This window comes from Corylus avellana, chromosome ca10 (genome assembly GCF_901000735.1).
Source record: "Corylus avellana chromosome ca10, CavTom2PMs-1.0".
NCBI lineage: Eukaryota > Viridiplantae > Streptophyta > Magnoliopsida > Fagales > Betulaceae > Corylus > Corylus avellana.
In genome coordinates this window covers 73,504-99,781 of record NC_081550.1, presented here as the reverse complement: position 1 = coordinate 99,781, position 26,278 = coordinate 73,504, and the positions used below count along the sequence as shown (strand labels likewise).

General features: G+C 37.1%; 3 protein-coding genes across 5 annotated transcripts; 2 read left to right on the top strand and 1 right to left on the bottom strand.

The window, feature by feature from the left end:
- Positions 1 to 1,154: 1,154 nt before the first annotated feature.
- On the top strand, positions 1,155 to 11,038 carry LOC132164532 (kinesin-like protein KIN-14T). Its single transcript, XM_059575057.1, has 11 exons — positions 1,155 to 1,690; positions 1,828 to 1,911; positions 2,173 to 2,340; positions 2,484 to 2,590; positions 4,589 to 4,767; positions 6,611 to 6,772; positions 6,985 to 7,200; positions 7,624 to 7,661; positions 8,068 to 8,195; positions 8,971 to 10,447; positions 10,639 to 11,038. The coding sequence occupies exons 1-11, from the start codon at positions 1,468 to 1,470 to the stop codon at positions 10,752 to 10,754; spliced, it is 2,898 nt and encodes a 965-aa protein (XP_059431040.1). The 5' UTR covers positions 1,155 to 1,467; the 3' UTR covers positions 10,755 to 11,038.
- Positions 1,602 to 14,960, bottom strand: LOC132164533 (pentatricopeptide repeat-containing protein At5g56310). 3 transcript variants are annotated; one of them, XM_059575060.1, is made up of 4 exons: positions 13,266 to 14,960; positions 12,915 to 13,029; positions 8,844 to 9,006; positions 1,602 to 1,746 (listed from the first exon to the last, which is right to left on the bottom strand). In XM_059575060.1, exons 1-2 carry the CDS (start codon positions 14,927 to 14,929, stop codon positions 12,984 to 12,986), a joined length of 1,710 nt encoding a protein of 569 aa, XP_059431043.1. In that variant the 5' UTR covers positions 14,930 to 14,960; the 3' UTR covers positions 1,602 to 1,746; positions 8,844 to 9,006; positions 12,915 to 12,983. The 3 variants fall into 3 exon arrangements, with proteins under 3 accessions (XP_059431043.1, XP_059431041.1, XP_059431042.1); XM_059575058.1 differs by lacking the exon at positions 1,602 to 1,746 and having other exon boundaries at positions 8,680 to 9,006; XM_059575059.1 differs by lacking the exons at positions 1,602 to 1,746; positions 8,844 to 9,006 and adding an exon at positions 10,193 to 10,261.
- Positions 14,961 to 15,465: 505 nt separating this feature from the next.
- On the top strand, positions 15,466 to 23,791 carry LOC132164489 (transcription factor Pur-alpha 1). The gene is made up of 5 exons (XM_059575010.1): positions 15,466 to 16,261; positions 16,358 to 16,405; positions 22,297 to 22,437; positions 22,568 to 22,807; positions 22,930 to 23,791. Exons 1-5 carry the CDS (start codon positions 15,938 to 15,940, stop codon positions 23,080 to 23,082), a joined length of 906 nt encoding a protein of 301 aa, XP_059430993.1. The 5' UTR covers positions 15,466 to 15,937; the 3' UTR covers positions 23,083 to 23,791.
- Positions 23,792 to 26,278: the final 2,487 nt, after the last annotated feature.

Below are 26,278 nucleotides of genomic sequence, written 5' to 3'. Positions count from 1 at the left end.
AGGTATTTTGTCAAGAAGCAAGAATCCAACAATGATTGTCTGTAAAAATATATATGAAAAAAATGTGGCTTAACTTCATGCTTTCACATGGCCTTCATAGATGTCTTGATAAAGAAAAAAGTTTGCAGGGTTTTTTCCTACGTGATGAAATAGCTTTTAGTCATAGCAAGAGCAGAGACATAAATTCTTTCGTCAGCATTGAGCCCACCTGTGAGATTTCAACTACCTCTCTCTCTCTCTCTTTCCTTGCTCTGTTTCTCTGCTTCTTCTTCAGCTATGCTTATAATATTTTACTCCAAATTCTTTGAAATGGGCATTTGCTCATTCAAAGGTTATGACTAGCTGGTGAGATATAAGTTGGGACTCCCTTGTTGCCGTACTTGACATTTTCACGGTCCATGACCGCTTGTTCCGACATCCAATTTTCGGGCAGTTGAGCTTTGAAGCGCTAAGCGGAGAAATCCAGATTAGTGGTACTCTCTCTGTAGCTTCATTCACCAAATATTTCACTAAATGAAACACAGTCATCTTACTGTTACATTTTCTTTTATATCTTCGTTTACCAATAAAACTATGATTGTGTCTCCTTTCATGGTTTTGAGCTTCCTTCTTTCTGTCTCCACTGATTGCTGATTCTCAGTCTCAGAGACTTATGATGTCCCTCTTGCACCAACTCTTTTATGCCTTCTAAACCTAAACTGTAACAGATTGATCGACTTAGCAAACTAACTAACTATGGGATTCCTTAGCAGCCAGTCACTCTTCCTTTGCATCTTTATCTAAGCCCCATTTGCCTTCTTTGACCATATTATTCTTAAACAAAACTTGCTTCTTCGCCCTCAACTTCTGCCACCCAGTTCTAGTTGATGCATCTCCTAATATGAACATATACTATTATCAAACTATATTGGCTGGTTCTGCTCTCTCCTGGTATCACTTTACAATCTCTACAACATCCCCTGTCAACCTTTAAAGGATGAAATCTATTTGACTACCATTTGACCCACTTTTAAAGGTTATCAAAGGTGAATCCCTCTTCTTAAACCACTTGTTCCTCAGTAACAAACATTGAGGAATGCTATAATACCAAAAAATTTGTAACCAAAAAAAAAAAAAAAAAAATCGTGTCATGATGCGAGGATGTGCTCCATGCACTAAATGTATGAGAGGTATGTGTTACATGTTTATTGATAATAGAGCTTTCGTATCATTACAAAAATCTTGTAAGAATGGTTTACAAGAGAGACATTTTCCATCATAAAGATATATATCTTTCCCCCGTTTCTCTATTAACTTAAGTTGCACAATTGATTTTAGAATGTATCCAATTATCCATTTGATTCTACAATATCATATCCATTTGTTCGATTTATGTACAGTTACAACATACAGAACGGATAAAAGGACAGAGGAGAAGAGGGAAGACTAACCTGCTATAACATATTTCAGCAGAAGAAGACAAAGACCATGGAGCCAAGAAAACCTGTTCAGAACCTTACAGAAACAATTAATTCCCTACTAGGACGGAAGGCACATTTTACTTCCAGCTGGGTCAAATCAGTTTGTGATATAATAAGAAGCCAACGATCTAAAGGACCATCCATTGAATTGAAGTCAGCAAACCCTAAGACAAGTGATTCTTTTGGAAACAAAGACGATGATTTGGGTGGTGCAATCTCAAAGATTGAAGGTAAATCCTTTCTTTTTCATGTTTGCAGATGTATCCCTGAATGCAGACGTCTGTGCCTGCACATGCATGTGAAATTTCACCTTCACTCAAAATTACTGTTTAGGCCATGCCTATCACTTTTCTTGCCCCGTGAACAGATGAACTGGCTGCCTTAACAGCCAGCATAAGTCAACTGAATATTCAGAGAAGGCAGGTCCTAAATGATTTTCTGGACTTGAAAGGTTAGTCATTCTCAATCAAAACTATCTTTTACTTTGTAGAATGAAAGTTGTTTTGCAATGCTAAATGGTTAAGGAAGAGTATTGCCTTCTTCCAAATCATAAACTTTGAGTAGTCATCTTGGAGAAGGGTTCAAATTAGATGAAGTAGGGTCATCAGTTCATTGGATAATAGGTTGCACTCAACCTGAAAATTCTTTGTAGCTTCTTTGCTGGGCACACCAATATATATTGCAGTAATGTGCTCATCATATTGCACTGCAGGAAACATTCGTGTATTTTGTCGTATAAGGCCCATCATGGTGGGGGAGAGTTTTGGCCATTTTAGACCTGTTGTAGCTTTCGATTCAAGTAATGTTCTTCTAAGGCTTTCAGATAATAAGAGCAAAAGTTACAGTTTTGACAACGTTTTCCAACCAGGTTCATCACAAGGTGCTTGAATTATATCAAACTTTTTTCTCATATCATTTCTTCTTCTTAGCATGTAAGTAAACGAATCAATTCATTATCTGCAAATAGAAAATAAAATATAGTTAGTCTGTTTTGTAACGAAGAGTTAGATTGCCAATTTTCAGATGAAGTCTTCTCTGAAGTTGAACCAGTCATTAAATCGGCACTAGATGGCTACAATGCATGCATTTTTGCATATGGGCAGACAGGCACAGGGAAGACTTTCACCATGGTGAGGACCTTCTTATGCCATTATGGGCTTATTACTAAACATGCTCAGGAGTCATTACAAGTTTACACATAACATAGCCAAGCAACATGGTGTTAGGGATAAGATTAGGGGAGATAAGTTTAGTAGGATTAGGATATTTAAGATTAGGATTTAAGTTAATTTTAACATTTGAAATTTTACCAATTTAGGGGTTATCCTATTGTCGTCGATTTAAAGACCATTTACTCTTAATAGGTATTTGGTTTAGGACTCTTATCTCTTATGATTTGGAAGTATTAGTTGGGTTGGGATTAGAGTTGTATTAGAATTGCAGTAGCTTTGCTTATTTTTTAAAGACCATAGATCAATAAACAAATCCTCATAGAGAAATTTTATCAAACAATTATGATCTCCCTTACCCGAAAAGAGCTACTGTGGTCTTTCCTACTCCAAAGGAGCTCTCTGGTTGCTTGTCTTTGTTCTTTGACCTATCACATGGTTTAGGCTTAATGCACCATGTTGAGTATATATGTGTGAGTGTAAAAGGGTAGAGTCTTACATTGGAGATATGTAAAAAATATGAGTGGTTAATATAGCATTGTTGGACTCGAACTTATAAACTTAAGCTTTTGGATTGTGTGGTGTCTCAACATGCTACATTATGGGATCATTAAAAAAAAAACCTCCTCAAGATATCAATCTTCCTAACAAGTGGTATTAGAGTTGATGGTGGTGTGCAGTATGGTGGAGTGGCATAGGCATAGACAAAAGTTCCCTGGAGTACGGACAAAAAGGTGCAAGGTGCGAGCATGGATGAGCGTCCTTGGAGTGAAGGGCAAAGGTTCATGGCATGAGCTTGACAATGGTTCATGGAGTTTGAACAAAGGTGCAAGCTATGAGCATGAACGAGGGTCCCTAGAGAAAGAGCAAAAAAGTTAATGGGACAAAGCACAACGAGAGTCCATGAAGTAGGGACAAAGGTGCGTAGCGCGGACAAAACTCACATAACCCACAAGTGATCTTGGAGAGGGCCCATAAGATTAATATAAGGCTTCCGTTTGTAGCAATGTGGTGATAGACTCACACATAAGAGGGACATTGTTTTTTTTTTGTGAGTCATAAGAGGGACATTGTTGAGTATATATATGTGAGTGTAAAATGATAGAGTCTCTCATTGGAAATATGTAAGAAGTATGAATAGTTAATATAGCATTGTTAAGCCCAAACCTATAGGCTTAAGAGCACTAGCAGCAGCTTTCCTTTGATTTTCGCTAAGTTTAGGGTACAAAACTACTTTTTGCTTGACTCTATGAAAATATATTTCACAATAATTTCCCTTATCTTTTCCTATACCATTAAAATATTATTTCTTTACAAAATACAATTTCCTACCTACCCTCACTTTTCTTCACACAATCTCCAATTAAAGACAAAAAGATGAAAGAGGAGAGTGAAAAGAAAAATGTTTATATTAAAATAATGTATGGGGAACCACTTTTGGTTCTCTACACATTGGGAAACACTATAGCAAACCTTGAGGTTTGGTTAAATGTAGGGAATCTAATGTGAGTAGATTTTTGTAGTTTTTTTTGAAATTTTCCTTAAATATAAGGAAGTGAATGGCATATAGGGCATCTGCTGCTAATGTTCTAAGCTTTTGGGTTGTGTGATGCCTCAACATATTATGTTATGGGCTCACTAACAAAAAATAAAAAATAAAAACTCCTCAAGGTATCAATTTCCCAAACACACCAAAATACTGAAGACTTGGTGCCCTCAAACTCATGGCATGCCCTGATCTGGCTAATCTTTTTTCTGCTGCAAAGTGACTCAAATAAGTTATCACTTCTATAGCATATTCAACCAAATTATTTGGCGTTTCTGGCTTAAAACCTGATTATGACTGATAAAACACAGATTGTAGTTCATATCCTACTTCACTGATGACTTAACATACTAATCCACTTTGTAGCTTTGAGTTAATTAATGCTATCTCTAAATTAATTTCCTGGATCACAGGAAGGCACTCCAGATTTTCCAGGGGTGGTGCCCCGTGCAATTGAAGCACTCTTTAAGCAAGCGGTGGATAGTAACCATACATTTTTGTTCACTTTCAGTATGCTTGAGATTTACATGGGAAATCTCAAAGACTTGCTCATCCCTCAACCAAGAAAAGCAATGGATCCTATGCCCCCATGGTGAGATGCACTTATAGGCAGTTATTCTTCAGGAACTTCATTTTAAATGCTCACTTTTGATATGTTTAATTAGTACATAAATGAAATCTAAGGTAAAGAAAATTGGAGCCTATTCTTCTTGCATATTCAACCTATAAGCAGCCCACTTCTGCAGAGAAATCTAAACAAGATAATTTGGTACCAGATTTTCATTAAATTACCTAGCTACAATTACCACACACCCAAAATGGAAATATGATTAGTAGAAGAAAAAAATTGGTTAATAGGGGTAAACTTTTTGCTCCAGATCAAATCCGATCATTTATTTCACCCCTAAGCACTAACTTGAGTTGGGTAGTTGGTCCTTCCCTTCATTACATTCTGAAGGTATTAAGATGGATTTGGAACTGACATAGTTGATTGAGTTCCTTCAGCTTTATTTGTTTTCATTCTATATTGAGGTTAGGAAGTGGGATCCTCTGAATCAAATCACATGTTAAACCTAGCATGTCAAAGTTCAAAACTTGCCAGTAATGTATGTGTGATACCTAAATTCTGGACTGCAATCCTCAACCAACCGAACGTAAGTACTAGTTCTGGCTCACATGGTTACCATGTGTCTATAGAGAATGAATATCAGAGCTTACATCCCTGATGTAATTTGACAAAACTGTTATTTACATCAATTCTCAATATCTATGATAACTCTTGGTCCGGTCATTTTAGGATTATGGTTGATCTTTCATACACTGACAATCTGCAGCTCCTTAACCATTGGTTCTATTCCTGCACTAAATTGTCCACTGTTAAATGAAGTAAACTCTTCTCAATTAAGCACTCTTCGAAAAGTCATTCTAAAGTTTTCTTATTTCACATTGTTGCTGCACATTACTCTTTTTATGGGACACATTCGTCTTAAATGAACAAAGAAAAATCAAAAGGTAACATTGACCAACTTCAAGTTTCCACTTTTCCTTTGAAATTTCCATGACCACTAGAGAAGACAATAGACATATTTTCACTATATGTTCAACTATGATTCTCAAATGCTTAAGCCAAATGCATCTCTCATTGTTGCCTTGACTACGATGAAAGCTTACTGGAGAATAATATGATTGGGCCTTTCTAAGTTTCTACTTGTTAGAGTATTCACATCCGGCTCAACAAAATAGCAAAAATGCTATTATGTTGAGCCATGTAGCCAAAAACACTCCTCATCTGGCTAGCTAAATTGGCCAAAAAGTTGTTGAGCAGCTACAAGGCTCAGCAATTATTTTATCATTTCTCTTCTAATAAAAAATTATTTTATCATCTCCTATAAAATATAAAATCAGCCTCTTTCTCCCTCCTTTTATCAAATTTATTTTGCATATTTGAACTTATGGGTATACTAAAATTTGCAATTTTGGTTCAATCTTTTGGTTTTTTCGTATGGGTATTATTAAATTCTTTAATAACATATTCAGTAAATGGTAATATATACTATTAAATTGGTACAATTTAATATAAATCATAATAATTTTCCACCAATTTCGTTGAAATTGAGAGGACGTATAACCTTCATTGAAATTGTTCTCTAACCGAACATGTGTACTGCTTTTCTCAATAACCCAATATCCATGAACCGAATCAAAGTTTAAGAAATATGATTGTTGGAGAAAAAAATAAAGAAAGAATAGAGAAAGAATATTTAAATGGAATAGTGAAACCAAATAGCTAAAATGTTGAGCCAGATATAGATGCTTTGAAAAAGTGGGTAGCTAAAATAAAAGGTGATTTTTTAGCTAAAATTTGCTGAGCCGGATGTTAATGCTCTAAATGTGAAGGCAGTGCTTACTGACATAATTTTATACATTCTATACAGTCTTTCTATCCAAACAGATCCTAAGGGAGGGATTGAAATAGACAACCTTGTGGCCATCCAAGTGAGTGACTTCAACCAAGCGTTGAGACTGTATAGACTAGGATGCCAGTCCAGATCAACTGCTTCAACAAATTCTAACATGAATTCTAGCAGATCACACAGGTAAGTCCTTTCCCTTATTAAAATTATAAAGAACTGCCTTGAACGTTTGAATAAACAGGGGCCCAAAGTACTGAGCTCTGTTTAGCAGGAGTGACAGAGAAGCTTGAAAACCATAAATCTGCTTTGAGTTCGAAGTACTAATTCTAGAACTGATCAATGAACAATAATGATTTTCTGTTCTGAGTTTATCCTTTTGCCTGCTGCTTTAATAGCCTGATTCGCCTATCGATCACATGTTTCAATGCCCCTGAGAGGGAAAGGGAAACAAATAAAGTTTGGTTTGTTGACCTTGGTGGAAGTGAGCGTGTACTAAAGACGAAGGCATGGGGGAGAAGATTTGAAGAAGGAAAAGCCATTAATTTAGCACTTTCTGCTCTTGGAGATGTAATCAATGCCCTTCAAAGAAAAAGGTTTCATGTACCTTATAGGTAACAGCAACACTCAACTCAATGAAGCCTTTTTCCTGATTGAGTAGCAGCTGGCTATACATGTGTGTGTGTGTATATTCTCCGTCATCTAGCTCTAACTAAAGTCACATCATTGATTAAGGTAGAAAAGAGATTCTCACAGACCACAGGAAAACTATCAAAGTAAACTCAATTAATGTAGAATTTGAGATGAATTAGAAAGGTGCTTTTCATTAAATGCCGCTCTTGTTTTATGTTGACCCATCCGTGGTCAGTGAGATCAATTGACTAACAACTTCCAGTTTCCAAATATATATGAAATAGTGATGATTCATTAGGTATGATTATACCTATCAATAAGGGTTGGATATTTAGTGGCTTCTCCAGCATTATGGATCAAACCCTAAATGAGAACTTCAATTTTTTTTTTTTTTTTTCTGACAGGAATAGCAAGCTGACGCAAGTTCTTAAAGATTCCCTCGGTAATTATTTTCCTTATTGACCTTTTTATTACCTGTCATGTGAAATGGTCAATCTAGTCATTATATCATACCATATAGTCAAACTACAAAAATCACAAGCCCTAACAAGCCACTCCCAACCTTTATCATATATATGGTATGAGATGGGTGGTGGTCAGTATTTACCATTCAAGGGTGCCACTTAGGAAACTCATGGAGCAAACGTAAACATGTATCTTTTCTTTCATAGTCACATTTACTTATGGAAATAATTCCATGTAAATGTCTGCTAGGGAGGGAGACGGTATGAATATTTCATTGGAATGTTCTCTTCCTATCAGTGCCTTTGGCATGCATATGATTGTTCTTGTTCATCAGCCTAATATAAACTTTCTCTTGCCTTCATCCAACATCTCCTTAACTTCAGGAGAGGGTTCAAAAACGCTGATGCTTGTCCATGTTAGTCCCAAAGAAGAAGATCTGTGTGAGACAATATGTTCTTTAAATTTTGCAACAAGGGCTAGAAGTATTGATCTGGGGACTGTAGATTCAACTGTAAGTAAATTTAACATTGTGTATCTTACGTTGCCATTTAAGAAATTTAATAATGCTTACTGCTCAATTATAGAAGCTGGAAAAGTACGGATTAAACAGTTAAAAGAAGATCCAAATTTAAATTATCTGGATCCAAGAAAAAGTTACATACTTGATGTTTTCAATTCTTTAAATATTGATAAGATGTTGATGAGTTTATGCTACATGTATGAATTAATGTGTTATTAGCCTTTGTGATGGAACAAGATACATGTTTATTAAATTTTGTATATCTAGAGGAACAGATATTACCAATAAAAAAGGTAACAAGAGAGTCAAAAAGAAAAAAGAAAAAGAAACCACATATATAGAATGTTCAAATATGACTTTGAAGAGAATCACACAGGACAAAAGAAGAATACATTAATAGTCTAGTTAATCTATTATTATTATCCAGGAAAATTACAGTTTTGAAAAAGATGCACTATATTAGATGTTTCCTGTTAACAATTTAATAGATTATAACCTATGAATAAGCATTTTGGTGCATCAAATAACATCCAATACGGCTGTGAGTAATCACAATTCAATGACAGTACTCAGCGCCCAAAAAAAACAAAATGATAATAAAGACATTTCCACCAAGAACTAATAAGTAGGGTGCATTACCTGGTTATTGGCTAGAATTGCCATTTCCAAGCTTCATGGTGGCTGATGCTTAATGTTGCTTCGTCTTATATCCATTTTGATCTTGTGCAACTTGATATGACCACTGAGGTGAAATTTTCAAAAGCAGGAAAAAAGGAACGAGAGGGAAGATGCAATGATAAATCTGCAGCAAAAGATGAAAATGGTCGAGGAAGAGCGTCGAAATGTTAAGAGAAACATTGAAAGGTTAAACGAGAAATTAGAAACACTATCGAGGACAGGACCAAATTCCAATCAGCAGCTGGATGCTACCCATTTATCTATTGGAATGCCCCAACCTAATCTGGAAATTTTATGTAACAAGACTGGAGATGTCCCCATAGGTATCATGTCACAGTTACCAAGATTTATGAGGCCAACTATATGCAGCAGAAGAAAATCTGGAGTAGATTACCAAAATTTGGAAGAGAAACACATATTCCCTGCAAGAAGGAGAAGGCCAGTGTCTCATCGTGCTGAGTCTGTGACCTTCCCTGTAAAGGGTAATTCAGACTACAGCTCAGAGTGCAGTATATCCAGAAGTAGCTGTGTGTTGGGTTTGAACATGAAAGGTAGTGCAGATATTGAAACAGAATACAGCCAAGACACATCTGAATGTGATATTAAAGCGGTTACATTCCCAGAACAGGAAACATCACCAAGGGGTTCAATCTATCAAAATGCTCAACTTAGTCATAGTGAGGAATATGGAAATAGACTGAAAAATAAATGTAGCCCCACAAATTTTATGAAGGTTGACAAGTGGCTTCATCTACATAAGAATGAACCTTCTATCGGTAGTTATTCTTATAGGAGTAAAAGGGTTCTAGCTATTCCTACTTCTGAGAAGAAATATGGGTTGAATGTGCAGAAGCAAGAACACAAGCTTAGAGATGGGAAAGTGCATAATTGTAACTTTAAAAAGAAAGAGATCTTTTACCCTGAAAAATTGGAGAAACAAGTTGATGTTGAGGGAATTAGACGATCCATACTAGAAGAGGTGATTGATAAACCTCAAACACTTATGGAGGACTGTCTCAGTAAGGACTCAAGATCTGGTTCCAAGTGTGTATTGCATGTGATTGATGGTGACTTAATGATACAAAAAAGAGATTTGGTACATTGCCCATTAACAGTGGACAATGAGCGTGGCACTTCTTTTTCACCCAATATTTGTGGCAGTACTTTCTATCCAGATTATGATGATAATGGTGTCAATTTAATGTCTATGATTCAGGCGGTAAAAGGTGAAACAAGATGCCCCGATAGTTTCTTGCCAAAGAACATTGGTTGTTGCCACGTGTTGCCATCTGATTTAGACTATAGTGTTGTCAACCCAAAAGAAGATTCTAACGTCTCATTGTCCTCATCAGCTGTGGAACCAGATTGTCAACAAGTGCCTGCAGTAATAGGTGTGGAAAATAGTAAAAAGGAAGACTTTGACACCTCATCTAGAAGTTCAATGAAAGGGACAATACCTTGCCCACAAAAATTGAGATCACAAATAGCTCAATTGATGGTCAATCCAAGTCCAGAGGAACTAACCACACCTTGTGATAAATCACAGGAATATGAACAGAACGCAGGTAAGGAATATAAAGTCTCAACTAAATGTAACTCTAATTTGCTGATCCAGATCATTGTTCTCAAGCAACACGTTTTACAGGCCGACTTTTGCACAAAATATGAAACTTGAAACTCTGGCTAACAACTAACAGCTAATGGTTCCTTCACATATTAACAAATTCTAAAAAGTTTTCTATTCTATTGTGGTCAGGGATATTGCACCTCCTTAGACAGAAAATTCAGATTGTATACTTCAGTGCACTTCTAGGATTGGGATTTCAGAAGTTGGGTTATGAGCATGACTTCTTCTATGGTTTAATGCTTTAAAGCGTTTAGTGACTCTATTGGCAATTTTTAATGCTTTGAAGTGACTCCGTGACGAGAAGGAGTTCTGCAAACATTACTTGCTGATTTTTTGCTGGTGGCAGTCAGGGTGGAACTCTCAATGGACCTGCAATGTGATCCTCTTATTGTATATGCTAGGTAGGAACTTCATTCTAATAAAGAAATGCGTAATTCATGCACATAATGTACCAAGATGTTTCTGTGTACCATATCTAGATTTATGCCTACGTCTGTAGCTGAAACCCTCCAACTAAAGGAATAAAGAGAATACCAAATTTTTGGATGTGCCTTAGGAAAAATTGCATTGACCACACAAAAGTGTATCAATGGAATTATTTCTTGAGTAATTGATGCAGCGTAGGATTGTGGTGAACAAGAAAAACAGCAAGTTGAAGGGGTAAATATTTCTAAGATTGTGAGACTGTCACAAGAATCAAAGAAATCTTCTCAAACAATAGAGACTAAGTATTCTTTATTTAACAAAACTCAATAATATTCATAAACTGAATTGTTAAAGGCTATAAGCATATATTTATAGCCCAAGACTCTTAGCCCTAAAATAACAATGAAATAAAGTTGGTTTAGAAGTTTATGAAAGAAGATTAAACTAGAAGACTAACAAAGAACCTAATTCAAAATGAAAGACTGCAAGATAAGATAGAATAACAAACTAACACAGAAACCTAGTTTAAAACAAAAGATTAAAACTAAGATAAGTGTCTCTGATGTCTATTTGCGGAACATATATGCCCGAGTGCGCTCGATCGCAACTACAGGGGCGATCGATCGCACAACCAGGGGCCTGGTGCGCAAGTGTCTAGAAGTGCGCTCGATCGTAGGTACACGTGCACTTGATCGCACTTCCAGGAGACCTTGCGATCTGCATCAGTAATGCTACTATTCATACCCATTTATCAAACCCATTTCACACTTGTTGATGTGACATGTTTTAAGTAGTTTCCCATGTCAGCTGGCGTGAAATTGATGTAAAGAGTAGCATTACTCCTATTTCTCTTGCACATCTTTTTATGCATTGAGCTCATTTACTTGTTTTGGAGATAATAGCGCCTTCTTTTAAAGTTTCAAATAAAGCATCATTATTATTCAAATAGATCTGAAAGAGGCATCAACCTTTTACTTCATGCAATCTTTTAGAGAAAAAAAAAAATTGTAAATGTATTTGTTCGGATAAATTTGTAAACATTTTTTTTTTCTTTTTTTAACAAGTTTATAGATTTGTGGCGTCCCGCATTGCCTGGGTATGGAGATGGAGATGTGCTTATATGTATACTTACATCATTTATGACAACAACGTGTTTTAAAGCTGTGATGATCATGATCCCATCAGAATTCCGCACTTAAGCAAGTTTACGCGAGAGTAGTACCAGGAAAGGTGACCTCCTAGGAAGTCTGGTTTGGGATTAGGGAAGTCAAAAGCAGACAATATTGTGTGTCAATGGGGTGGGGTGTTACAAGATTACTCCCAAAGTCTAACAAAAAGCATTAGTGTTCTTTAAGGAGATCTCAATGAGCCATCAACCTTTTAGTTCACACATATTTTAGAAATATAAAATAAAAAAACAGACAGAGATACAAATAAAGCAAACCCTTACCGACCAAAAGGTTTGTAAAATTTATGAAGCCAGAGCTACCCAAGACTATTCCACCCCACACCTATGAGGCTTTGCCACCTAAACCAATGCGTGACACTAGAAATGCAACTAGCACTACTTTACTTTTTACCATGGACCTATTCAAAATCAGTGACCAACAATTTAGAGAAATCCAATTATTGGTGCCAATTGGCTTTCCAAATAGTCTTTTATTGACCGCCAACAAAAAGATGGAATACGTATGAGTTCTTTTGAATGGCTCCTTCGTATTTGTTTTAACAGGTTCTGACATAAAAAAGGAACATATCGGGTGCACTAGGGAAGCCAATATTATGAATGCTGCTGATCCATTATTCCCTCGATAGACATGGTGGTTCATGCACGCTATGCCTGTAAGAATATAGAGCAGGACATGGAAGGATGGGCAGCAGGAAGGGGAAGGGAATGAAAAGAAAGCCCCTACAATTAAGTCGTTGTAAAGCTAAACCATTCAGCTTCTTGACAAGACATAGATTTTGCAATAAAATACCTGCTTTGTTGATGAAATGGCTGGCAAAAACATGCTGATGCACTGAAGCTTTCTTCATGACCACGATGTCTAGAACGTCACGTAGTACATCTTACAATATGAAAATGGCTCCCAACTGCAAAGGAGTCCAAAAAACATTGATGGTGCTCATCTGATCTTGTTTAAACAAGTTTAAGGTCAAATCTTATCAATGAGTTGGAATAAATTAAGTTTTTAATTCGTGAGGCAGTGGTGGCACATCAGGTGATTCAGGTGGTTATGACACATTATATATGTCCCTAATGGTACTCAAAGCTAGTGCAAAACCATATGTCGTAAATAATATATAATACTGATTACTTATTCATATACCTTTTTTGCACATGCCCAACCATCTTCGAATGTCCATTTATCGTACATAGAACTTCATATAACCTATCGAACTGCGGATGTGATTTATCTCCTGCAATGAATTCATGAACCCTATTGTTCACTTCAATGAAACTCCCACCTGGCATCTTCTTTACATCCGTGTCTCTCATCACCTTCCTTACCATCCCAGAGTCATTCCACCGACCAAGAGCAGCATATATGTTAGATAAAAGTGCATAGTTTCCACTGTTATGCGGCTCCAAATTTAATAGATGCCGCAAAGCATGCTCTCCAAGATCGGCAGCACCGTGAATGTTAGAGGCAGCAAGAAGAGAGCCCCATATAGCAGCATTTGGTTCAAATGGCATCTGCCTAACTAGTTCTCGCGCCTCTTGGAGGTAACCGGCTCGACCTAGTAAATCGATCATGCAGCCATAGTGTTCAATTTGTGGTTCAACGCCATACCTTGATCTCATGTCGTTGAAATACCAGCGCCCCACTTCGACCAATCCAGCATGGCTGCAAGCAGAAAGGATGGCGATGAAAGTGATTTCATTTGGCTTAACTCTAGCCCTTTCCATGCGAGAAAACATATCAAGAGCTTCTGTTCCAAGTCCATGCAGAGCCAGTCCAGCAATAATCGTTGTCCAAGTTACGACACTTGTATGCTTCATACTTTGAAAAACATCTAGTGCTTTCGTAATGTTGCCCGATTTTGCGTACATGTCAATGAGTGCATTGTTAAGAGGAATAATCTTGTATAACCCGTGTTTTTCTATGTAGTTATGAATCCATTCCCCTAGCTCGAGGGCCCCCAACTGGGCACATGCAGAGAGTACAGCCAACATTGCGATTTCATCAGGCTCCACATCCTCAAGTTGCATTCTGCGGAAGAGCGAGATGGCTTCGTCAGGCAGGGACATCTGAGCATACCCAGCAATGACGGCAGTCCAAGAAATCACATCCCTTTCAGGCATGCGGTCGAACAACTCCCGCGCAGTGTCTAGATCACCAAGCTTGGCATAACCTGCAACCATTGCATTCCACAGGGCGACATCTCTAAATCTCACCCCGTCGAACAGTCTACGGGCGTCGGGAACACATCCACAGGAGGAATACATTTGAGTCAGAGCGATGACCACATTAACATGGGAGTCCAACCCAGTGGCTATAGTTTGAGAGTGAATAACAGTTCCGAATTTAACCGCGGATAGTCGAACAACGGCCTTGAGTACAAAAGGGAAAGAGTAAGTGTCGGGTCGTAAGCCGGCGAATCGAATTCTGTTATAGAGAAAGATGGCCTCTTTAGCAGAGTGAGTGTGACTCTGAGAGAGAGCCTTGATCATGGTGTTATAGAGATATATGTCAGGTTGTGTTTTGTGGGTGAAGACTGAATAAGCGTAATCGGAGAAGCCCAAAGAGGATGTGGCGGAAATGAATCGGCTGAGGAGGAGGTTGTCCTGGTCAAGGCCTCTGAGAACCATGTAGCCGTGGGTTTGGAATATGTGGTTGAGGTCAGAGCACCGCTTTAGCAAACAAACCAGGTCTGGAGCTGCTGTCGTAGATATCAACCGCTTGCATCTGTATTTGGATAAGAATATTAATCCTCCTATTCCTATTCCTAAGGAGGAGGAGGGTGATCTTGGGAGGCGGGAGCAGAGCATTGCTTTTGACTTGAAAGAAGAGAAGAGGGGCCGGCCGTTGAGTTGAGCTCTCTCTTCTCTGAGCGTAGCCTTAAGTACGAGGTTCCAGGCTGACGATGTCCATAAAAATAAAAATAAAAGTCCTTTTTCCCTTTTTTTTGTTTTTGGGCCTACTACTGAATCATAGAGTCTCGACTTTGTTGGGCCGGAGTTATTCTCATTTACTTTTGAATGCAAAGTTAAAAACAAAAAAGGAAAAATGGAAAAAAGAAAAAGAAAAAGAGGAGCTGCACCGAGTCCGAGGATGATTCCTCCTGAAGCCTGAAGGTAAATAGCAGTATCTCCAATTTTTTTTTTTAAAAAAAAAAATCAGAGCTTTAGATGTCACGGAAAGAACATCGTCGTGGAAGTCAATTAAAAAGCGGTTGGGCGGTAACTGGTGTCAGCGGATGAAAAGTTTTAGCTTTGTCTGTAACGAGGTGATGGATGTATGATGTATAAAGGGAATTCCGGAATTAGTTACTGCAAGCAAAAGGAATACTAACAGCGAGTGAATAGTTAACAGATGCAAGCGCCTCCCTCCCCCTCTCTTCCCATAAAAAACGCGATTTTGGTTGTTTAGGACATGAGAGAGAGAGAGAGAGAGCATTTGAATTATTATTATAAAATACCAACTACTGGTAGTAATAGTATGAATTTTTATGAATATATGATATGAAAGAAAAAATAATAGGCCAAATATGAAGAAGGGACTGAGTCAATTCCCACCGTCTCCCATCCATCATCCTCCTCCTCCTCCTCCTTCAAACCCCTAATTTACAGAACGAACCGCTGTTACTAATTGTGAGCCATCCTCCAATTATTCTTCAGATCTGCTACCTACCACTCTCTCAAACCATAATTGATTAGTCTTTTCTTTCTTCAATTTGCTCGATTCGAAGCCCGAGTGAGTGTTTTTGCTTTGCTTTTGATTTAGAGCGGTCAAGGTCTTAAGGTTTTGGGGCTTAGGGCTAGGGATAGAGTTTTTGAATGGAGGGGAATTCGGGTGGTGGGAGCGCTGCTGCTGGCGGCGGCGGCGGTGGTGGTGGTGGTGGTGGGATGATAGGAGGAGGGATAGGGAATGACGTGGAGCTGCTGTGTAAAACGCTGCAGGTGGAGCACAAGCTCTTCTACTTCGATCTCAAGGAGAACCCTCGGGGCCGCTATCTCAAGATCTCCGAGAAGACCTCTGCCACCAGGTCCACCATCATCGTCCCCTTCTCCGGCATTTCCTGGTTCTTGGATCTCTTCAATTACTATGTCAATTCCGATGATCAGGACGTCTTCAGCAAGGAATTGCAGCTCGACACCAAGGCATTTCCTTCTTTCTTTCTCTGCCCTCGCCCTTAATTATTTATTTATTTTTTTCCTTTTTATCCATTCTCTTCTTCTGATTAGTTTACTTTTCAGGTGTTTTACTTCGACATTGGCGAAAATCGGAGGGGTCGCTTCTTGAAGGTGCTCACTCTTTCCTCCCCCTCCTTCCTCTGTTTTCCCCCCTGTTTTCTTTCTATAAACGAAAAACTTCTCTTCTACTATATCATCATTTTTTACATTCTTGTTTACCCATTGCTTTCGCTCTTCACATATTACTACTTCGTGCTGCTTTTGTGGTTCTCCGTTCTCTGTTACATCACAACTTTTTCTATATTTTGACACTTTAAATTCAGCAATGCGTTTCGATTTGAGATGATTCCACTGTATAATGCACACACATTGCCCCACATCAGCATTTGCTTTGAACTAATTCTATAACTTCGTGGAGTGGGTATCACCAGCCTTGGTTGATGCCTTTCATCTATTTTCTCTTCCTTTCCGTTACCTTCTGATGGGATCATGATATCCTGGAAAGAAAGTCTTATCAACCATCCTTGACATATGAGTGTAACTAGTATCATTGTATCAGAAATAATAGAGAATCATAGAGTTCCTAACTATTACTCTCTTAAAGTTTGCATAAGTTTGTATCTTGGTGGACTGGGTCAGATTCAACGTTAACCATTGCAAAACCCGTTGCTTAGATAGACTGCCTTCAACTGCACCCAGCCCAATTCCACTTCAGGTTCTAGGTTTTTGAGTTAGATTTTGTCCTGCCAAAACCCGCATACAATCACACAGACAAATACATACAGACTAGGTTGGATCTATTTTGTTGGGCTGGGTTCAAGTATAAGGTTATCTTTCCTTTCAACCCTCCTTTTTTCCCCTTCTTTTATTTTATGCATCTTGTGTACTTTGCTTTATAACGTGTCTTTATGGTCAATTGGATATTCTGACATTTATTGGATATCTTACGGATATGCTTACATTTATTGGGAATTGTATTCAATAATATGTCGATGGATGAAAGTTACAATTGTTTTTTTTCAAGCAAGGGCAAGGAATCCACAAATGTGTCCTAGGTTTGTGTCCCTTTTTACCCCTTTTTATTTGCCTATCAGATTTCTGAATGTGGCAGCTGCTTGAAAAGTCAGTATCTTGTCTGATGAGAGTTTACTTTATCTTCTAGAGAGGACAAAAATTGGCAGTTTTCCTCGCTATTAATACCAATTGTGACTGACTTCGCTAAGCATTTTGTGATTGAAATTATATTGAGTTCACCTACCTAACTACAACTGGTGTAAGGGTTCTTGCCCTTGACACCATATTTACTCCTTGTTTAGGAGCCTTTTTCTGATATTACTTTAAAGTTTATGTAGCTTACAACCAGCGTTAGTGATGTAGAACCAACAATAATTACAAAAATTACATGGTTAAAGTAGGGAAAAGGGAGGAGAAAGGTATACTTCCTGTGTAGTGTATATTGGGATTATGCCCCTCTATGCTCTTTAATGAGATTGAATTATTTATTTAAAAAAAAAAAAAAGAGAGGATAAATAAGCTAAAAGGGGGAGAAAGAAAGAAGTTAAGGGAAGAGAAAGAGAGAAAAAAGCTAAAAGGGGGAAAGAAAGAAGAAGCTAAGGGGAGAGAAGGAGAGAAAAAGGAGAATCAATTTCACATATTTTTTTATTTCATCGAACTCTGCCTCCATTGGAGTAAAAAACACACTTAATAGACTAACAACTAAACCCTAATATAGGGCAAAGCCTATTTATTGAATTACCAAAAACATCCTTTACTCTTGAAATTAAATAAAACATAAAACTAAATACTAATAACCCAATTAACTAATAGGACCTAGATAAAAACTACAAGGGCCAATATTACCAGAAAATTTAAAAAATATAATTGATCTCTAAAATTAAATTAGAATTTGTGTCTTGCCCCATGCATCAGTTAGGTTAGAGGCTCATGTTATGTACATGATGCATGCACTTCTTTTTTTTTTATCTTTTTTTTTTTAATGATGTCTAACTGGACACTGGTAGCTACTTTGTTATAATATTCATAAATTGTCTTATGTTCATGTTGCCCACATTTAGGTGTAATTCATCTGATGGATCTAGATTAGGTACTAACACTGTTGGTTGCTGATGGGGTAGTGGAGGGGGTTATGCAGTCATGCCTTGAGCTACTGTTGTATGATAAACATGAGAAAGTAAGTGCATGTAGTGAATCATAGGAGCTGCTAAATACTTGTAGCCTGAACATAGCATGACTTCCAACTACCATGTATGGTTGTTAAGGGAATATGCATTATCAGTCTTACACTTGGTGTTGGAATTTTACTTAGATTTATGCCTAGTATGAGGGCCAGTATGTTGTGGAGAGAAGCTTATTGGCGACCGGTAATGTTTAAAAAATATGTTAGTCAAGCGGGAGGTTGGTGCTCTAATGTCGTCACTGGGTCATATGAGGTGAGTTGGAAACATATTAAGAGGGCCTCGAATGCCGTCACTAGTTTTGTTAGTATCAAGGTATTTGATGGTGGTCGAACCAGGTTTTGGCACAACATTTGGTGTGGGGAACGTTCTCTAAAGGAAACCTTTCTGGAGTTATTTTGCATTGCACGGGATAATGATGCTTTGGTGGCTAACCACATGTTAGCTCATAGTGGAAAGATGCATTAGGATATGAATTTATCATATTGCTGCATAATTGGGAGGTGAACATTGTCTCTTCTCTTTTCAATGGTCTATATTTCATTAGGTTGGGTTGGGGCATGAAAATAAGCTCCGTTGAATTCCTACAAAAAGACGATTCTTTGAGGTCAACTTTTTATATAGTTCTCATTCCTCGCATTGATTCCTCTTTCCGACGAACATTTGGAGGTTAAAGGCTCCTTTAAGGGTGGCTTTTGTCAATTGGACAACTTCCTTAGGAAAAATTATTGGTATGGATAATCTCCGTCAGCATCACATCATTGTGATGGATTGCTGTTGTATGTGTCAAAAGAGTGGGGAAACACATGATCATCTCCTTCTTCACTGTGATATTGAAAGAGAGATGTGGAATTCGGTTTTTCAGATGTTTGTATTAGAAGGTATGCCTACATGATAGGTGGAGCTCTTGGCATGCTAGAAAGGAAGGTTTGGTCAAAATGATAGTGATTTTAACATTGTTTGAAGATTGCGAGAAGACGGCTCAGAGCTACAACTGTGTTTTCTTAAATCACTCTTTGAGTGGATCTCGTTTTACACCTTTTCCAATAATTCTAGCTTTGTAGATTTTTGCGCTCTCTTTTCTCATTCTTGATCTTGATGGGTGTTTTTCTCTTGTATGCACATGTGTACTTGAGTTGTGTCCCTTGAACTTTTAATGAATTTGCTTTATCTATATAAAAAATTGGGAAAACTTCACAAAACCCCCCTAAACTTTGATGTTTTTTGAAAATAATCCCTCGAAGTTCAAAAACTCTTAATTAAGGGTATCGAACTTTCAATTACCTCATTCTATTAGAATTTTCCTTTAAATCTTGTCAAAATTTTCAAAATACCATTGTTTTTTATTATAAAAAAAATAAAAATAAAAAAATAAAAAATTGTAAGGATTCTAGCATTTATTTATTTTTTAAAAATATAAAAAAAATCTTTGCAATTTTTTTTTTAATTAAAAAACATAGGGGTATTTTGGGCATTTTGACAAAAATTAATGGAAAATCCTAACGAAATGGGTTAATTGAAAGTTCAATACCCTAAACTGAGAGTTTTTAAACCCTTTTTTAAAATTTTTTTTTTTTAGGGGTAGTATCAAAACGAGTGGAAGTTCAAATGGAGTTTTCTAAATTTTCCCCAAAAAAATAAGTATAAGGGCCGAAACTTAAAAAATGTGGGGGACAAAATTGGGGATGGGGGTTGTATGAGATTTAAGATTTGGAAGTCAGATGAGAAACATGCAATTGGTATTGGTTTTTTCATTTTTATTTTTGGGAAACTATATCTAGCCCCCTAACTATCACCTCAATTGCAATGTCCCCTGAACTAAAAAAAAAAAAGCAATTGACCTCCAAACTACTTGCTCTGTTCACTTATCCCCTTGTTATAAATTTTTCGTTAAATCCAATGAAAAAAAAAAACAGAGATGTGGGTCCCCATGGAAGAGGAGACCCACATGGGTCTCTACGGATGGAGGAGACCTCGCTATGGGTCTCATCCGGGGATTTCTTTTAATTTCCATACATTTCACCCGGGCATAATAGACTTTTTCATGCGTTTTCCATCCAAGTTAACCCAAAACCCTAATGACAAAGGAGCTAATAGTTTGGAGGGTCAATTGCAAATTTTTTTAGTTTGGAGGGACATGACAATTTTTTCAAGTGTAGTTCTTTTTTTTTAAAAAAAAAAAAATGATGAAATATTTTACTTGATTTGACTTTTAGATCCCAATTTTGCAAATTTAAGATTTGAGTTTACTTTCATTTTAACATACTTCACTCAAAAATGTTCTTGAATGTAAAGCAAATTTAAGCACTTTCAAAAAGCTTGAGCTCTATCATGTCTCCGCCATCTTTGCTCCTACATGTGTTATGGGAGATAATTCACTACTTCAAATATAAATCCTTGCTTTTTTAGCCAATTATGACTTGCCTACAAAATACTTTTTTGAGGGGTTTGCGTTTCTCCATGCACCCCAGTTTTATAGTGCACTATATGTAACCCAAATTATATGGTACTTGAAGGGGTTAAGAGGTTAACATCTTGCTGCGCGTATGAGAGTAGCAGTCCGATGTACTTGCTGCCCTGCCTATTTGGGGAACAGGGCCTAGGGAGCCTGTCAGTTACGTTGCTAATTTAATGAAAAGAAAGGATGTCTCAACTCAATTCCTTGAATCATGCAAGCTCCTTCTTGAGTCAGTTTGCAAATGTTAACGGATATTAGCTTGGTGGCTAGAGTTGAGGGTTATATTTTGGAGGTTGTACTCAACCTATGCAACCATCCACAGCCTTCCTAAGGGTACAGGGTGTACTTGGTCTCTCTCTCACCCATTCCTCTGGGACACCTGACGCTCTACTGATTTCTGGGACATGTGTTACCCTTAGTGTGTCCCACACATTAAATGGCTTCAAGCCATGCTTCAAATGATTCCAGTTGGCTGGATGATGACGCTGGTGATTCTCATTAGCTTATGTGAGACCCACTACTACTATAAGTAGCCCCTTGTGCTAGCAATCTTTTTTGTCCCATTCAATGTACCTAGAGAAAGAGACCTTAATGCTTGGATGGCAACCCTCTTAGTGGATGGTTTCAAAAAAATATTGAAGTAGCCATCAGGGAACCTAAAGCACTGACTATTAGCCTGATGCTCTCCTCAGAACTGCCCCACTCTCCCTCAATCTACATTCTCAATCATTTTTCTTTTGTCTGTCAGTGCTCTTGCTGTATCAAATCCTAAGAACTGGAATAATCTTCTGCGAAAGTTTTCTCTCAGCACCAAGCCACCAAACCTTTTTTTTTTTTTTTTTTTCGTATCTTCTTTATTTTTTAGTAATATAATGATGAACCTGCTAAGAATCTTACTACCAAATCATCACCCTCTTTGTGAAGCACCCTTTGACCAATTGAACTTATCTATCCCGCTTGAGGAGTAGCCTTTGGCAACTTTTTGGCCCAGCCATCACTGAAACTGGAGTGTTGCACTACATTGGGATTCAAGTTCGCAAATTAGAGAGGCCACTTTTCGACAATGTCAGTTTCTTTTGGGCTCACCGCTCTTTTGATTGTTAACACCTCAAAGGTAGGGCATATTGATCCAGTTTCTTCCAGTTTGAAACTTTCTTGAGCAGATGTACTCTTGGTTTTCCCTTCTAAACGTTATTGTACATCTGTCATAAGTTACCTGAGCTGGTAATTGTTATGATCTTGCTTTTCATGATCACTAACAATTGTGAACAGGAGAAGGAAATTGTAAGTTAAGACTTTTTATTTTTTGTTCCCAGAGAGTAATGGCTCTAATAGATTTGCTTATGCAGGTATCTGAAGCTTCTGTTAGTAGAAATCGCAGTACAATCATTGTTCCGGCAGGAAGCTCCAGGGATGAAGGATGGGCGGCATTTAGAAACATCTTAGCAGAGATAAATGAAGCATCAAGGCTTTTCATATTGCCCAATCAGGTGTGTCCCTATTTTTCATGCATAAACTTTTCTCCTTCCTGTTTTCCCTGTGAAAACATTTCCACTTCTGATGTCACTTTTTTTTTTGCCTCTCTATTTAAACAATTCCCTGTTTGTTGCATGCTTACAGCCAAGTTCTGAACCTTCGGAACGCCTTGGGCTTTCAGATGATGTAGGCGCTGGCTTCATCTCTGGCCACAGTAGTCAACCTGCCCCAAGTTCTGAATTGAATGTGGACAGGTCTGTTGAATTGCCAGCACAGGATGAAATTAGTAGCATGGGGGCTTCAAAAGTAATTAGAGCTGATCAGAAAAGATTCTTCTTTGATCTTGGAAGCAATAACAGAGGCCATTTCCTAAGGATATCTGAGGTGTGCACAGAGAAAACTTCTCTTAGAGAGCCTACCGAACATTTGTTCGTGTACTTTCTTGTTGAAGGTTTATGATGACAAATATAGATGCATATTATCCTGGAATGCTATGAATTTTGCAGGTTGCAGGTTCTGATAGGTCCTCCATCATTCTCCCCCTGTCAGGTTTGAAGCAGTTCCATGAAATTGTGGGTCACTTTGTGGAGATTACCAAAGACCGAATTGAAGGAATGACCGGAGCAAATGTTCGGACAGTGGATCCCCCTCAAAGATGAATGCTAGCCTGGGTTTTGGCGATAAAAGAAATGAACCCATTTGTCAAGGTTTTTTTTTAGAGCCACAATTAGGTGTTTGGTTAGGGGTGCGGTTATGCTTTCAGTTGTGGTCAGTTATTTGCTTCTCTTTCTTTGTTATCTTATTCAAGTCTGAAATAACCCGATTTCTGTTTGATCAACAGAAAATTCGGAGATGCTTGCCTAGCTTAATTTCGAACAGGGAATAACAGGGGGGAAAAAAAAAAAAAAAAGGAAGAAAAAAACTTGTTATGGTCAGTTTAATAGTGTGGCACCTACATTACATTATTAATAATGCTCATTCAAGATGTGATTTCTTTCCACTTTATTTTCAGCTCCTAGCTTGTAATGCAGGTTATCAATTATACTTTTGTTTTAACCATGGTTACTAGCAGATTGCAAGGACGTCAGCTAAGAGGCCTTTGGTGATTATACTGTAGGGAACCCAAGCGAAGAGGTAAACAACATAAGCATGGGTATAAGGTACCATCCAACCTCAGTGTTGGTCCGAGTCACTCTGAGGGAATTTGGAAATCCTAGAGTTGGATTATCAATGGACCCACCAAGTTTCAGGTCTGGTGATGTTAGCACTTGACTATTTATGATTATGACTGGAAGAAGAAACTTGGTCTGAGGGCTATGCTCTTACATTGCCAACATTGTACAGTTGATAAATTTCCTTTGTAACTTTTACGTGATACCACGCATGCATACATGGTGCGTTGCGCATTTACCAATTACTAATAGTGCTATCATTCTCACTAAAAATGAATAAAAAAAATGATGAAAACTTCACTTTAATCTCCTGAATTATCGCGAATTTTAATAAGATCTTCAAAATTCAAAAACTCTCAATTTACTTCTATCAACTTTTAATTTCAATCAATTTATCTCTGCCGTTTAGTTTTAGTCATTAACTTTTAATGGAAATACCTAAAAAACCTAAATTACCCTTTGATTTTTTTTTTAATTTAATGTAAAATTAAAGGTAAATTTGGAATTTTATAAAAAAGTTTGGGGTATAAATGTCATTTTATCACTTTTAACGTCTAAAATCTGACAGAAGGAGATGATAAATTGTTTGAAATTGAAAGTTCAAGGAATCAAGAGGATAAATTGAGAGTTTTTTAAATTTATGGTGTTTTCTCAAAATCTTATGGTTCACGGGTTTAATGAAGTTTTCCCAAAAAAAGGGGGAGGGGCTATCATATTGCGGCTGAGTCATTATTCCTTATTCCTTAATAAAAATATCCAAACAATTCTGATAAAGAAAAAAGCAATCAAAAGTGAAAGAAAACACACCCAATATAGTCTTTTTACCCTTTTTTTTTTTGAATTTATAGGGGTATTTTTGTCTTATTGAAAAAAATTATGGTCTTTTTTGTTTAATTTTTTCTATGTAAGGGATATACACTCAATGGAATAATTCAGTTTTAAAGTATCCATTAAATTTCAGTTTTTCAGAATTATTTAGTTGTTTGCTTATTTTGGGCAATTACGGTCTTTCTCTTCCATATTTGTTATTTTTTTTTTCTTAATGAATTTATTTTTCAATTTTCAATTCTTAGTTTATATTGTTATAATATGTTGTCGGAACAATCTTAACTCTATTTGGCGTCAAGGTGTTTTGGCCTGAGATCAGGGGAGCTAAAGGCTATGTGGGCATGGATAAAACTTGGGGGAGGAGCTCGACCTAGGTGATTGTGCCATAAGTTGAGTTTGTGTGGTAAGAGTGATTTAAGTGGAGTTGTAAATGAATAAGTCTGTTTACGAATCTGCTTGAGATTAGCTTGGATAAATTTAACTCAGACTCTGGATCCCGCGAATCCTTCCTCTTTCTACATCCTTTTGGATGATAAGGCATGCCTATCATGTTTTATTCGGCCTTTGCTCCACTATCAACCATGGGAATGGTTTTGCCTGCCTCACTTTCCTTTCCCGTGGCAAGAGCTCGTTTGCCAAGTCCAAACTCCCACTCAATTGAATGAGGGTATAGAGTTTCATCAACAACTATTGATTTGGTTGATTTTTTATTTGCATGTTTGCTGAGGTCAAAGCACTCCGTAGTAGCCGCACTTTTGGGTTGTTCAATCGATTAATGCTCTTAAACATAGCTCGTATAAGGCTCAACTTATTAGCTCATATATATATAATATTGTAGTGTATAAATATTAACATACTATTAAGAATTAACTAGTATAGTACGTAGCATGTTAATATACTAACATAATTAGTTAGTTGATAATTAAAATATTAATATGTTAGTGTATATTAATTATACTTAGTTATTTACATGTATGATAATTGGTTATATGTAAATATTTCTTTAATTACTAAACTATTTAATATACTAAATATGAGTTATGATAATATTTTAATATACTATTAGGTATTATGACTTTATTTTAGAGTTCACCCACTTGATTCATCCACCCCCTTCTATTATGTCAATCTTAATTATTACTATTGGAATTATGGTTAGCCAAGTAGCCGGTATTGAATGCCCAAGAGGGCGTGAGTGGGAATCCTGCAATAATTGGAGGGACGGGCCTTTGAGCTGGAGAAGCTTCAAACCCATTTGGCAACCTTACGAATACGGGAGAAGTGAACAATGCAGCAGTCCTCTATTGTCCATGAAGAGATGAAGGTCCAATTTGTGTGTACTATACTGTGTGATATATCTTTTCCAAGACTGTACGGAAAGTGGATGCATCCAAACTCCAGATGGCATCGGTCCATATATTGTCCATGATCGATGGCAAGATATATTAGTATATTTTAGGGATAAATGAGTCTAAATTACAAATTGTTTTTCACGGTAAAAAAAATAATTTAATAATTTTTCAGGTAAGTCAAAATAATAATTTAGTCATAGTCAAATTCTATTCCAACATTTGACAAATTCCACTAAAAATAATTTAGTAATTTTTCGGGTAAGTCAAAATAATAATTTAGTCATAGTCAAATTCTATGCCAACATTTGACAAATTCCACTAATATATCAGCTATGTTTGGCAAGGGGAAGCCCCGCACTGTAGCTGGAACGGTACTGTTCCAGCTACAATGCGGGCTGACACCAACAGTAATAAATCTGACTTTGTATTTTTTTTTAAAAAAAACAAAGTATTAAAATTGGCCAAAAGTTGCTGCACGCATCCGAGCAGGTGAATTTTTTTTT